The following is a 14,636-nucleotide window of genomic DNA, read 5'->3' as shown; positions in this document are numbered from 1 at the left end:
CAAAAGAGAAAAAAGTTCGCTGAAATCTTAATATTTACACCCAAAAAAAAAAGTCGCTGAATAAAATAATCAAAAGAAAGAAAAAAATCGAAATTCAACAAAAGTTTCCCTCTTTCTTTGTACCAGGTTCCATGTCAGTATCACTCACCTGTGCTAAGAAAATAAAATATTTAAGCCCAATTTCTCTCTCTCTCTCTCTCTCTCTCTCTCCTCGAAATTTTGTTTCCAGTTGCATCGTTTTTCTTGCTGTTTCCGAGCTTTGGACCAAAAGCTTTGACCTTTGTCGAAATTGCTGCTGTTTACGAGGATCAAAGTGTGTTCTTCCTCTAAAGATTTTCTCCTCGAACTTGTTTCTCCAGAGAAATGCCGTCAAAGAGTAAAGTGAAATGAAAGAAAGGCGATTCCTTTTTGGAGTTAAATCACTCGCGAGCTTCGCTGGTATGTTCTCGAAAGCACATTTGGAGATTAATTAGCTGTAATCTCTTGCCCTTTGAACACTTTTCTGCTAGTGACGAGCCACAAAATAAAAGGGCAAAAGAGAGCACTTAGGGTGTGTTTCTCCAAACTTTTTTCCAAGAGAAAACTCTTTTTTTTTTTTCTGAAAAGCTTAGCCCTTTGGTTGAATCGTTTGTATATTTCAGATTCTAAGTGATCGAGCCTAAGGAAAGAAGGAAAAGGGAAGAATTTGATTGTGGGAAGAAATGGGTTGTGCTGCTTCAAGCATTGATAATGAAGAAAAGGTTTTAGTGTGTAGGCAGAGAAAGAGGCTAATGAAAAAGTTGTTAGTCTTCAGGGGAGAATTTGCAGATGCACAGTTGGCTTATCTTAGAGCTTTAAGGAACACTGGAGTCACTCTTAGGCAATTCACAGAGTCCGAGTCCTTGGAGCTTGAAAACACTAGTTATGGATTAAGTTTGCCTTTGCCTCCATCCCCGCCTCCTACATTGCCTCCTTCACCTCCACCTCCTCCACCACCTCCTCCATTTAGCCCGGATTTGAGAAAACCCGAGACTGGCCATAGGAATAAATTGGTTGACGAGGAGGAAGAAGGTGCTGCTGGAGAGATTGATGGTAATGATGGTGGAAGTGGTGCAACTTCTAGGCCTCCATTGCCGAATTCTTGGAACTTTTGGAACCCTTTTGATTCACTTGAGCTGCATAGTCATCCAAATGGTGATAATGCAGTTACACAGATTGACCTGAAGAAGGAACATAAAATTCAGCAAGCTGAAGAGGAAAATTGGGCGGAGACGAAGTCTGAGTTTGAGGAAGAAGATGAGCAACAAGAATCAGGAGGAGGTAATTCCCTTGATTTGAGTGTTCAGCAAACAGAAGCTGTTAAGAAGCCACGGCGTCTGAAATTTAAGCTGGGAGAAGTTAAGGACGACAACTCATCGATGACAAGCTGGTCCGGTAAAGATCTGGAGAACACTAGTGTTACTGATTGTAGGATCAGGAGGACCTTAGAAGGGATCATCAAAGACTTGGATGATTACTTTCTAAAAGCATCGGGTTGCGAGAAGGAAATAGCTGTGATAGTAGACATCAACAGTAGGGATACCATTGATCCTTTCAGGTACCAGGAAACAAGAAGTAAGTGACTGACTGAGCATTCTCAACTGTCATTTGAATTTTCAATTCTTTTGGATGTTGGACCAACCACAGATCATGATTTGTCTTCATAAGCATGAACAATTTGTTGTACATGTTATATAATACTTATGTGGCTTGCAGGGAAGAGAAGCGGCTCCGCAAAGGTATTCACTGCATTGTCATGGAGCTGGTCCTCAAAGTCTCTTCATTTGGGAAAAGATGGTACAACAAGCGGCGCTGTTGAACCCTGTAGGCCTGGAGCTCACTGTAGCACACTTGAGAAGCTATACACAGCTGAGAAGAAACTTTACCAGCTAGTCAGGGTAAGAGCTAGCTGATCCAACTCTTTTGGTGTTATAATGTCAGATTCGTCAATGAAATGCTTAGTTTTATACTCTGATCAGAACAAAGAAATTGCCAAAGTGGAGCATGAGAGGAAGTCTGCATTACTGCAAAAGCAAGATGTGGAAACCTATGATATGAACAAGATGGAGAAGACACGCTTGTCTTTGGATGGTTTGGAATCTGAGATACAGCGTCTAGAAGATTCCATAACTGCGACATGTTCATCTTTACTTAACTTGATCAATGATGAGCTATATCCGCAGCTAGTTGCTTTAACTTCCGGGTAAACTCCACAGCCACTCTTTTTCTGACCATCTCACTAAAAAGCATTCCTTTTTATGCGATTTGCATGTATATATCCCTTCTTAATACGCGCAGGCTAACGCATATGTGGAAAACAATGCTCAAGTGCCATCAAGTCCAAATTCATATATCCCAGCAACTGAACCATCTTCCAGACTACCCGAGTATTGATCTCAGTTCGGAATATAAACGCCAGGCGGTTAATCAACTAGAGACCGAGGTTAATTGCTGGTACAATAGCTTTTGCAAGTTAGTAAATTCTCAGCGAGAATATGTGAAAACACTCTGTACGTGGATCCAACTTACTGATCGCCTCTCTAAAGAAGACAGCCTTACGAGCAGCTTACCGGTTGCTGCTCGTAAGCTCTGCAAAGAATGGCAGCTTGTGTTTGAAAAGCTCCCTGATAAGGTTCTTCTATCACTTGCAACTTAGATGTGTTTTTCTGGTTCTTGGATCCATGAAAGCTGTCTTTAATATGTGCAAGTGCAACTGTTTTGGGTGATACAGGTAACTTCAGAGGCCATTAAAAGCTTTCTGATGGCAATCAAATCTATTATTAATCAACAAGCTGAGGAATACAACCTGCGGAGGAAATGTAATAAACTTGAGAAGAGACTGGAGAAAGAGTTAATTTCACTGGCTGAGATCGAAAGAAGGCTGGAGGGAATTCCAGCAATGGAAGAGGAGACATCAAGCTCAACGAGTTTGGGATCTAAGCATCCGTTATCAATCAAACAAGCCAAGATCGAAGCCTTGAGAAAACGAGTGGACATTGAGAATGCTAAATACTTGAACTCGGTTGAGGTTAGTAAGAGAATGACACTGGACAACCTCAAATCATGCCTTCCCAATGTCTTTCAGGTGCTTGTTGCTCTCGCGAATGTCTTTGCCAATGGGTTTGAATCCGTTAATGGCCAAACCGCCACAGATGTTTCCGACATATCCCAAGATTCTGATGAACCTCACGCCTAAGAAAAGGCCTCATTCGTTTCTTGAGATTTCAGGAGCTTTAGCTTCTTGATGTTTATTTCTTTCTTGGTGCAACAGTGATGAGGTTTTTGTATATTAACGACTGTAGAGAAACTCATGTTTACAACTTTGTCCAGCTCCAAAACTGCATCACAAGTCCTTAAAGATCCTATGTATCATCAAATCTAAAAAGGGTAATGTTGTGTTTCTGAGTTTTCAAGAATCCCATTTACGAGTCGAATAATACACGAGTAACTACTCTACTTATCAAGAAAACAACCAAGTTTGATTTTCTTTGCAGAACAAAATTAAGTTTATGTAAATGGAATTTTAGGCAGCCAATACTAATAATTTTGGTTAAGGTGAGAAAATGTTTCTTCAGGAAGGACGATAATTCCTAGCTTAACCTGAACTTATCTACATCTCGACATTGTCCCAGTCAAACGAATTTCCTTCCAAATTGTAATCTGGATGTTGCATTCGGTTCCTCGCCAATCTGCTCATCACCGCAAGCCCTGAAAATGTAGACAGTGGAAAGCAAGAGTTCAATGATAATCTAATGATTTAAGATTTTTTGCATAATAATATCTTCAGGCAAGCAACTGTTACCTTCTATCATTCTGTAGAGTGATGACAACCAACCATCTCTAGAGATATTATGTTCCTCAAGCGACTCTGCAATCTCTTTGTCGTGTTTACCCTCAAGAACACTGCGCAGAGTCACAACCGCATCCTTTGTTCTCCTCAAAATGTTGCTATCATCTTCAATTTCAAGGCTTTGAAGATCGTTGTGAGATGAAGTAAGACTCACACCCAGTGCAAACTGAGCGGCTGCAGCCCAGCGAGAAGAAGCCAGCCATTTCCTTTGACCTTGCAAGGGTTGCGAGTCATCTCTGTCACGCTTGTTGTCAAGTACTAAACTACGCAAGTACTCAGCATTTGCAGCTCCGGTGCTTTGAACCATCTTGGAGAAAGAGCTTCTTTCATTTGAAAGAAGGTTCTCCGGTGTACTGAATTCTTGAACCTGAGTTGGAAAAAATAGGAGTAGAACAGGTTAGCTGACGAACAAGATTGAAAGAGAGTGTGTGAAAATTAAGTACATACTCTTCCAGAATCAAGGACGAGAATCTTGTCACAGTCAATGATGGTGTTGAGACGGTGAGCGATGATGAGCATCGTGCATGACTTGAATTCTTCTCGGATAGTCTTCTGAATGAGGGCATCAGTTCTAACATCAACAGCAGCAGTTGCTTCATCAAGTACGAGTATCTTAGATCTCCGCAACAAAGCACGTGAAAGACTCAGCAATTGCCTCTGTCCCACACTGAAATTCTCTCCTGCCTCGGAGACCTGAATTGGAACGCAGCAAAAAATATTAAAATCCAAACGCTATCACTTCAAAAGGAGACTTCAAGTTAACAAGTGGTAGCTGAGTACCTCAGCATCCAGACCAAGAGGATTTCTGCGGATGGTATCCTTCAGGTGTGCCCTCTCCAGAGATTCCCAAAGATCAGCATCATTGTGTTCACCAAATGGGTCAAGGTTGAATCTCACAGTCCCTGAGAAAAGAACTGGTGACTGTGGAATGATTCCAAGCACTTTACGCAGGTCCATCAGTCCAAACTTGCCAATGTCACATTCATCGATTAAGATCCTTCCTTTTTCCAGCTCCACAATTCTAAACAACGCATTCAACAGGCTTGACTTGCCAGCACCAGTCCGTCCAACAATCCCTACCTTATCTGTTGGATGAATAAAGAAAGAAACCCCATGAAGCACTGGCGGTAACTGAGGACGGTAACGGAGAACAGCATCCTCAAACTTTATGGATCCAGATGATGGCCATCCAGGAGGTGGACGGTTGCTCTCAATGACAAGTGGAGCCTCTGAAGGTATCTCTATGTAATTTCCAACACGCTCGACTGCGTTTAGGCTATTCTCAGCCAAACTCGCAAGTCTCAGAACACCTGTTAACAAGCTGGTAATGTTTAAGGCATAACTGAGTAGCAAACCCATTGTAGATGCAAATGCCTGCTGGTTCTCTGCTTTTCCATTCTGCATGACGGCGAATGATGCTGTCAGCCAAATCATAAGACCTCCCAGTGTTTCTAAACGGATCCCGAGCCACCGATTGGCAGTCATGTTGACAAGAGTGAATCTGATGTTATTATCCATTGATCTTCCGTTGATTTCAGCCATCCGATCATATGCTTTGTAAGCACGGATAGTTGATAAGCCATTCAACGCCTCTCCAAACTGAGCATAAACAGGGGATCTAGTGATTGAATCCATGCGCTTAACCTCGCGGGCAGTGTTCTGCAATACGAAAATTGATTAACATGAGCATTGCTTTTCCTAACAGTTATGTATATAGCTTCCGGACCAAACGAACAAACTTCTAAAGATAAATTAAAAAAACTCGATTGTGTGACCAATGGAGGCTAAAACATAATGTGTAACATCAGTCATGTAATGTTAAAAGGACATTACCTGGTAATAAAGATAAGCTCCATAAAACAAGACCAGGAGGGGCATAATGGCCCACAAGGATAAAGTGCTAACAATGCCGATCAAGACAACAGTTGAAAGAAGCTGTGAGACTTGACCCATAAACATGTTTACAAATACGGCCACAGTTCGATCAATATCACCAAGATCTTTTGCGAATCGATTGATTATCCGTCCTAACGGATTGGTATGGAAGAAAGTCATCGGGGCCCTTAGTATGGAATGAAGCATATTGTCATGTAACCTCTTAGCTGCATAAAGACTGGACATAATCAACCAATATGAATTGGTCAATGTCACCAAAACCTGAAAGCAAGAAGAAAGAGACTCAGCACAAAATTATCATGCCAAACACTGACCGTTTCTACCACCACCTTGCTATATACGCTATGTGTTAAATATAATGCGGTCAATAGTATACTATATCGTATCGTATATCATCCATCAAGCAAATGTAACTCATACCTGTCCAAATGAGAGAAGTGCATATATGAGATTGTAGAAAAGGGGTCCATGAATCTTTGGAGTTCCTGCATCAGTCCACTCACTCAACCACGTGCTGCTGGTCACCCGAAATACTTCTGTCAAGACGTAGCATAAAAGCAGCATCATCACTACCCATGCCCCTCCAAGTGCATCCTGGTACCTGAATACATGGTGAAATTCAGCCAATAAACATAAAGAAAATGCTTAGTTTGTTGTCAATGGATCCTCTGTTGGACCAAGAAGAAATACCTAAAGAGATTTCTACTATGGGGAAAACTGCAAACAAATAGTAACAGTGCAAAAGCCAAACGTTTCAAGTTACCTCTTCAGGACTCTCCAACTCACAACTCCGGTTTCACGTTCTTCTTGCTTGATGAGGACAGATTTTCCTCCTTTTTTATTTCCTTCCTTGGATTTCTTGTCGTCACTTCCATTCATCTGAAGAGTATTTGTGGTCCCATTCGCAACTGGTGTTACGGCCGCTTGATCTGCCTCGGCTTCTCCATTGTCTTCTGAATATTCTTCCACCTTCCCCGCATTTTCCATTAACCTCTGGAACAAAGGGCCATGAAAGGATAGCTCTTCATAAGTTCCTTCCTCTTTTACTGTGCCTTCATGGACAAGTATAATTCTATCCACTTGTGATAGAAAGTGGAGCTGGTTTGTAACAAGAACTCTCGTTTTCTGCCCCAGTTCTCTTTTTATGCATTTTTCAAAAACCTGAAACAATTAGTTTTACAAATCAGATTGACACTACTCCCAGTCTCCCATAGTGACTCGAAACAAAAATGTTTTAGTACAAGATAAATGCAAAAAGGAAAAGAACCAACGAGTTGTTACCTGTTGACCAACATGAGCATCAAGGGCACTTAACGGGTCATCAAAGATGTACACATCTGAATTTGAGTAAACGGCCCTAGCCATTGAAACCCTCTGCTTCTGTCCTCCACTGATGTTAACACCTCTTTCTCCAATCTCTGTGAGATCCCCACCCTATCAAGCAAGAAAAAGAGGTCGAAACAAAATTAAAAACACGAGAACTAGGCAAGACAAATCCTTGTTATCAAGTACACGAAGTTCTCGAAACTTACAGGCAGTAACTCTAGGTCATGCTTGAGTGCAGTAACATCAAGGACCCTTTCATATTTTTCAGGGTCAAAAGGAGAACCAAACAATATATTGTCGCGTACCTACAAATGTTTTAAGAAAATAGATATATGTCATCGGCTCAGAACAGCTTAAACATTATGTATAGGAAAAAAATTGCAAAAGTCAGCAAACGAATAGAAGAGCATACTGTTGCGTTAAAGATCCATGAAACTTGTGGGACATAAGCAACTGCTCCTCTGAGAGTGACCATTGCATCAGATGTTGCAGGAAGTTCCCCAAGGATTGCAGATATTAGGGAGGTTTTTCCTTCTCCTGTACTACCAACCACAGCAACTAGGCTTCCAAGAGGTATATCCAAGTTGATATTTGACAGTGTCGGCCTATCCCCCTGCGGATACATATGGTTAGCTCGAATTTGGCACTTCTGATGGACATCAGTAAAATGAAAGAAGGAACACATGGTATAGAGTACATAATTGGCACCTTAGCATCCCAAGAGAAAAATCCATTTCTTATTGATATGGCTGGCTTTTCAGGTTCAATGGGAGGATTTGGTAAGAGAACTCTCTCTTCTGTCGCCAATACCTCCTCTAAACGTTTTAAGGATACATTAGCATTCACCACCTAGAAGTAAACATTAGTCAGCATCAGCATCTGCAAAGAAATTATGACTATGAAATTGGAGCATGCAATTCCTTCAAGAAATCACCTGAGTTATAATGTTCGGAAGCATGAACAGAGGGAAACGAAGCACAGCAAAGAGAGAGAGCGACGTAAACGCTCTTGCAGGGGTCAGGTCTCCTCCAAGCAATGTGAACACACCAAATGAAACAATAGTCACGAGAACAGGTATGCTGTTCAGTATGAACATATTCAACTGCAAAAGAGAGGTAATACCAAGGCAGAGTCAGAAACAAAAAATACTTACGAGGAGAAACTACACAATCCAATGCAATTTATGAAAATCGTGCACAAGCATTGCAACCTATAGCCACAAATACAATGTTTGAAGAACTTAAAGAAAGCACAACATAATGAGCAGTCATATATCATTTACATGGATTTTTCCTTGTATATAGACATAACGTAAGAAGATACTATATTAATTAACAAGCTGCGCATCATAGATATACACGCACAAAAAAAAAAGGTGGCATTATTGTGTAGTCATACCGCTCCCAGGAGCTGTGATTTCCGGAACCAAGATAATTCATCATCACGTACAGTTTGGACCTTGGACTGAAAACTGTTTTCCCAAGCGTAACACCTGTAACATTTTGCTTTAGTACAAATGGCCTGCAAATTAATAACCATGCACCACGGGAAAAAAAGTTGGCTGTAGAGTTGCTTACTTTACTGTATCCATTGCAGCTAAGACCTCATTCATAAGGCCAATTCGCTTGTCAGTACGCTGCAGACCTTCCTTTGTCAATTTCTGCATTTTGCTTATAATAACTGTCTGTTTCAAGAAAACAAAAAAAACTAGTTCAGGGGAGGGATAAAGACAATTAGTAACGTTTAGGAGTACAAATGAACAAGTGAGCAGTGGAGACCAAAATGACATACGCAATGGAAAAAAATAGGAGATATAAAGGTACATGAACCTGTAAAGGGAACATGAGGACCAACAACAATGCACCAATAAGCGAGGCAACACCTAATTGCTGATAGAGGAGAATCAGTGCTACAATTATACGAAATGGAGCCGACCACATGGTATGAAGTGATTGGCAAATTTGCTGCCACAGAGAGGGAAAAGATTAGTACAAAGTACATCTGGTCGATTAGATAAATAATATTGATACCAGGCACAGTTAAGATGAAACATTAAACAAGACACAGTTTTAATTTGCAGAAGAACAGATTAAAAATTAAAAAAAAAATAATAATAAGAAAGGAAAAACAACTTCTACAGTGATAACAAAGTGCTAGCTAGGAAGCTGCAACCAATTCTAAGCAAATGCAAGAAAAAATAAAAGTAATTGTTACTGTAACATTCAAGACCAGCTGCGGACAAAACTAAACATTCAAGATCCGGACGTTGACCGAGTTGCAAATATGAAATATACCTGGATGTTGAGAAACATGCAAAATTGAAATCGAAAGTATGACGGGAATACGCACCTGAAGAGATTCAGCATCAGTCGTCATTAAGTTGGTTATCTTTCCCGTTTGAAACTTTCTACGACCTTCATTAGTTAACCTCAATGATTTGCGGAACACTGCAGCAATCTGGAAAGGAAGATTAAAGTTAAAATGATCTGCGTTCAAAATATCATTCATTATGTACTTGCTAATTTAGTTTCTACTACAAAAGCAGCTGGATAAGAACGGCAGGGTAGCAAACTGAAAGTAAAGTAGAACTTAAGATTTACCAGAGCAGATCTCAGTCGGTAACCAACACGCATGACATTCTGGAAATATTGAGCTTCGCATAGCACTCCCAATACCTGGACATGTTTTCATCAACATCAATCACTTGATGAATTCACAAGCCGAAGCTTCTACTATGGCCAAAGAATTAGCCAAGTCCATGGAGGATAGTCCAAATAGACAGAGAGGGAGAGAGGAACATCATATCATACCACTCCAACAAAGATTGAGAACGCATAGATGTAACCCATCCAAGCTGGCTCATCTTGTTGCATTGACTGCATATAGTTTGACAAACAAAATGAGAGATATTGTCAGACAAGAAAATTGAAACAATGATAGGAGGAGTCTGAATCTGCATTTGGTAGTTAGGAGATCGACTGTGATCCATGTGAAATGAAAGTTAGAAGATGGTATGTCAACTAGGTTCAGATAGTTCACATACTAGTACAGAAGAAAACAGGGAAAAGAACAAACCTTTAAGAGTTGATTCAGTAAAAGAGGCCCAACAAACTGTGAGCAATCATTCCCGATCTGTGCATAAATGTAAATAAATATGTTAAATTACAATGAACTAATTAGAGAATAACTAAGGACGCACTACTTCCTTCTAATTGTCTGTATGTCACACCATGTGAATTATAAAGGACATCCTAAGGCATCAAGATTATCCAACATGATACGGCAGCAGCGACCTCTGAACTTTAACCATGTCATATGAATATAAGAGAGGAAAGACTACGATTCAAAGTGAAAACGTGAAAGAGGTAGAAGAAAGTACCTTCCAAAATCCTCCCCACCAAAACCTTCAAAATTCAAAAAACAAAAGAAAATAAGATTCCCATACGACATGTAGAACTGCAGTAAAAAATTGAAATACTGCTAAGGCAATATATGAACCAGGAACATATCTAACCAATCTACAGTAAAAAAAATGTATCCCCTATGTCATAAGTTAATCAGCGTAAGAAAGCTTCCAAGAAGATTCAATTTTTCATCTTACAAAGCCTACAATAAGATGAAAATGTATCGAGCTACTGAAGTGAACAACTAACATTTAATTAGCACTTAGCAGCAGTATTCTGATATACATCCAATCATTCTTCCTACATATAATATAAACCTGATGATTCTTTTAAGAGATACCTAAAGCAACTGTGCATCAAAATGAAAGCCAGCATTATCTAACCATGCTCAAAAGAGATGAGAACACAGCACCATAAAGTGAGAATGTTTCTTTACCTTCCTCCCAGACTATTGTTCAGTGCTCTTAACAGCCAAGGTTGCGGCTTTTGTAGTTCCTTATCCCAGGACTGCTGGAAGCTAAAAAGGACACAGAAAATATCAAGAACCATATCACTCACATACATTTTAAGAGATTTAGTCAGTGTTAGAATTACCTCGTAAACAGAGTTTCAGTCTGATCCCAAGTATCTAGATGCCACACATCCGTCTCTGTGAGAGGCCTTTTAGATCCCAGAGTCATCAAGGGATTGATCCATGAGAAGAAGACCCCTATGGCCAAACAAGTAAATTGGAAGAAGGGACTCTTGTGAGATTTCAACAAATGTTTAAGAATGGAGCGTGCAAAACTCTACAGTGTGGTAAAAGGTGACTCACTGTCAAATATGTTTGCATGCCTCTCTGGGCATATCTGTTGTCCCTCAGAAAGCTCTTCATACTCATAATCATCTACAGTTTCACTCCGCACAGGCATGTATCCAGGGTAAGGATCCAAATTGGGAAGATGCACAAACAAGAGAATTCCAAACAGAACCTAAAATAAACCCAAAAACCCACCCTCTTAAGTTGTTATTATGAGAAAAAATCGTATCTGAGTCTGATTTAGACATAGCACACAACAAAGAACTATAAGGCTGAAATGCTTCAAGGATTTTGGAGTCTAGAAAGGAGTCTAAGTGAGGTCACCTGAGCTACCACCTCGCTTGTGTAGAGATACAGTACATAACTGCAATGAAAACAAAGCAAAGGTTCCCATAAAAGAAGAAATTGACTTGCATAAAACCATATAACTCCAAACAAAATTCTAACCTGCTAAAGAACTCTTTCACTGAGAGAACAAGATTGAGCAAGACCATATCCCCCACAAGAGCATATATGACAGCAAACCTGACATACCAACGGAGTTCACGGATGTAAATTTTAGTTTCCAAACAAATCATGACCATTGCAGAGCCCCAAGCAAAAGCTTCAACCCCCAAGCCAAACGCCTGCCAAAGAAACCACACAAACAACAGTATAGTTAAGGAAAAACAAATCAAAAGATAAGACTACGTTTAAATCGGGAAGCAGAACAAAAGAAAAGAACCTCGTAAGGAGGAAGACCAGGTCCATCCAAATCCAAATCCAAAACTGAAACTCCCATGATCAATCTGAACAAAGGCTCAGCAGTACCATAAGCAGCCAATAGAGCCAGCAAATAGCTATACAAATTTGACCTCAAGCAGAACCTCTCAACCTTGTGATCTTTCATGGTGAGCCATATACGATACAGACACAGAACCAACAGAACCAGATGAGAGATGCCAAGCACAAAAGTGTCAGTAGCACAGGGCGTGTACGCACCAAATGCATTATCCACTTGTTTTGTCCAAACACCATTAGGCACAGGCTTGCAATACCATTCCAACGCCTCAAACCCCATTTTCTCCCCCTTTCTGCCTTAAAGAACCCCTCAGACACAGTGCATCACAAGTTACTACACAATTCTCTACCCTGCAAAGAAATTCAAGAACATTGAAATGAGCGTTTAGTTGCAATATGAGAGAAAGCATCATAAATCAAACATCATGTGCTTTTCCAAATTCAGTGAGAGCAAATGGACCCCAAGAGCGATTACAAAACATTCGCGCCTTAAAGGGGGACATGGCATTTAATCAATTATGTGGACACGATAGAACAGTGACAAGCAATAAAAAGAAGGACACAGGAAGAAAAAAAAAACTATCTTCAGAGTACGAGATTGAGAAAGCTCAAGTTTTTCATGCGAAAACAAAAATTTTGAAACGAATCCATAATTGTCTCCATCACAGAGACGGCTCTTCCGCATGAAGACGAGATCGCGTAAGAAACATGAATACGAAATCGAGAAAACTCAACTATTTATCCCACTTTCGAGGAGAAAAGCTGCAACACAGAAAGAAAAGGAGAAGAACAGAGAGAGAAGGAGAGAATGAGAGAGGAGCTTTACCTGGAGATTTGACAATACACGAGAAAACGAAAAGGGATCTTATGTACTCATATGGCTGGAGAAAAAAGTGAGTCTCTTTTTGCTCGAAGATTCTCCTCACAGAGAGATTGAAGAATATTTGAGAGAGAGAGAGAGAGAGAGTGATACGTCACCGCTTACGAAGCGAAGATACAATATATATGGACGGAAGAGAAGCTCTTTCTGTTTCTAACTGGAAGAAACCTTTTTCCAGAAAAATACACACAAAAAAAACATTTAATAATATATACTATTTTTACTAAAAATTAATGTTATCATTTCCTTAAAACAAATTCTATATATATCTTACATTTAAAAATGGGGTATATATACTGAAAACAAAAATTCCTCTTATATCAGTTTCATTTTTCTATACCCAATAGTGTGATATTGGCTAGTAACAACTGTTGTATTCTGTAAAACAAAACAAAAGTGTAAACATATATTTGATAAAAATAAAAAATAAAAAAAACTTTAGAGGATAAAATTAGAACTTGTAATTGTGTAATTTTGATTTATAAGTGAACCTTGTTTCAGTATTATTTGATTGGGAAATTGAAATTAAGTGGTAATGTGCTATATAGCTAATGCAAATATTTAAAGTGGTAATTTGCTTGCATCAGTTATAACTAATGCAAATATTTTAAATAAGTGATTCTAAACAGATTTTTTGTTGTAGTGTATGTTTGGAAAAATATATTTTCTGTTTTGTAGGCTCGTTATAGATGTAATCATTATTTGTTTCAGTTTGAATTAAACTTTAGACCAAAAAAAACTCGATTTTTACTACTAAATATATATAGTATAGAATCAACTAATCTCGATTATATATAGTCGTCAGTTTTCAAAAAGATCCAAATGATAAATCATTTTTTTTAACATTACCAAATGATAAATCATGTCACGTGATTTCTGAAAATGTTTTATTCCAATAGGAAATTACTGTTGTTCACGTGCAATAAAAATACCAAAAAAAACAAACTGTGTGTGTCTCCTCTTGAAAACGTTGGTACATCACTCTCAGTTTTTTTTTTTTTTTTTGGTCGAAAATGTTAAATCGCTCTCAGTTTCTCTCATCGATGGACAATTAGTATCCACGTAAATCTAAGTAACATTTTTATCTTTCGTGTGGATAGTATTGGAACAAAAAGACAAAGAGTAAACTACAATTTCGAGAAGAGGTTGATTTTGAATTTGCATGCAGTTTTAAAAAAATTCTATAAATTTTAATTATAATAATACGAATAAAGCTCCAACGCTTTTCTCTCGTCTGTCAATTGTCATCATCTCCCCCGGGGGTTGGACATGTACGTGTGTTGGCGCATTTCAGCATGTGGTGGTGGGTGTGAGAGAACTGAGAATCCAGGGGTATTTTAGTCCTTTTACGCTATATTCATTTCAAAATCATTTGGACTTCGGTTTTAAATGCTATATGGCTCGCATGGGAAAGATCAGTATTGACCAACATAAGGAGAAAGTAAGTAATATACCCTTTCACATGCAGCCACCGTTCCCATTCACATATGTGAAAGATATTTCAATATTCGGAACCAATCACATCAAATTGTAAACTTTTCCACAAAAGTTGACAACAACAAAAGAAATCATTTTTAGCTTCCTTTTTTCCAAAGCAAATGAGATTTTATCTGAACGAAAAGTGTAGAGAAATATTGTCATACTATCATGCCTAACTGTATTACTTTTTAAGATACATATCAC

At 39.1% G+C, this 14,636-nt stretch overlaps 2 protein-coding genes across 4 annotated transcripts; one reads left to right on the top strand and one right to left on the bottom strand.

The window, feature by feature from the left end:
- The first annotated feature begins 104 nt into the window (after window positions 1–104).
- On the top strand, window positions 105–3,297 carry LOC18027034 (nitrate regulatory gene2 protein). 3 transcript variants are annotated; one of them, XM_024147914.1, is made up of 6 exons: window positions 105–438; window positions 642–1,593; window positions 1,735–1,916; window positions 1,998–2,221; window positions 2,317–2,650; window positions 2,750–3,297. In XM_024147914.1, exons 2-6 carry the CDS (start codon window positions 702–704, stop codon window positions 3,212–3,214), a joined length of 2,097 nt encoding a protein of 698 aa, XP_024003682.1. In that variant the 5' UTR covers window positions 105–438; window positions 642–701; the 3' UTR covers window positions 3,215–3,297. The 3 variants fall into 3 exon arrangements, with proteins under 3 accessions (XP_024003682.1, XP_024003681.1, XP_024003683.1); XM_024147913.1 differs by having other exon boundaries at window positions 105–550; XM_024147915.1 differs by having other exon boundaries at window positions 105–1,593.
- Window positions 3,298–3,420: 123 nt separating this feature from the next.
- Window positions 3,421–13,043, bottom strand: LOC18027033 (ABC transporter C family member 2). Its single transcript, XM_006410551.2, is given in 29 exon segments — window positions 3,421–3,726; window positions 3,821–4,235; window positions 4,316–4,561; window positions 4,649–5,092; window positions 5,094–5,126; window positions 5,129–5,527; window positions 5,702–6,025; window positions 6,185–6,365; window positions 6,528–6,925; window positions 7,046–7,198; window positions 7,297–7,395; window positions 7,503–7,703; window positions 7,799–7,939; window positions 8,025–8,192; window positions 8,489–8,582; window positions 8,668–8,774; window positions 8,920–9,054; window positions 9,440–9,547; window positions 9,691–9,765; window positions 9,901–9,966; window positions 10,166–10,222; window positions 10,470–10,494; window positions 10,931–11,011; window positions 11,089–11,203; window positions 11,309–11,465; window positions 11,618–11,657; window positions 11,741–11,919; window positions 12,018–12,424; window positions 12,900–13,043. Coding segments are annotated over 28 exon segments (4,875 nt in total). The 5' UTR covers window positions 12,354–12,424; window positions 12,900–13,043; the 3' UTR covers window positions 3,421–3,628.
- Between the last annotated feature and the right edge of the window lie 1,593 nt (window positions 13,044–14,636).

The sequence above is a fragment of the Eutrema salsugineum genome, unplaced genomic scaffold (genome assembly GCF_000478725.1).
Source record: "Eutrema salsugineum unplaced genomic scaffold, Eutsalg1_0 scaffold_10, whole genome shotgun sequence".
Lineage (NCBI taxonomy): Eukaryota > Viridiplantae > Streptophyta > Magnoliopsida > Brassicales > Brassicaceae > Eutrema > Eutrema salsugineum.
Note: the sequence above shows the minus strand (reverse complement) of the source record. Positions and strands in the feature narration are given on the sequence as shown.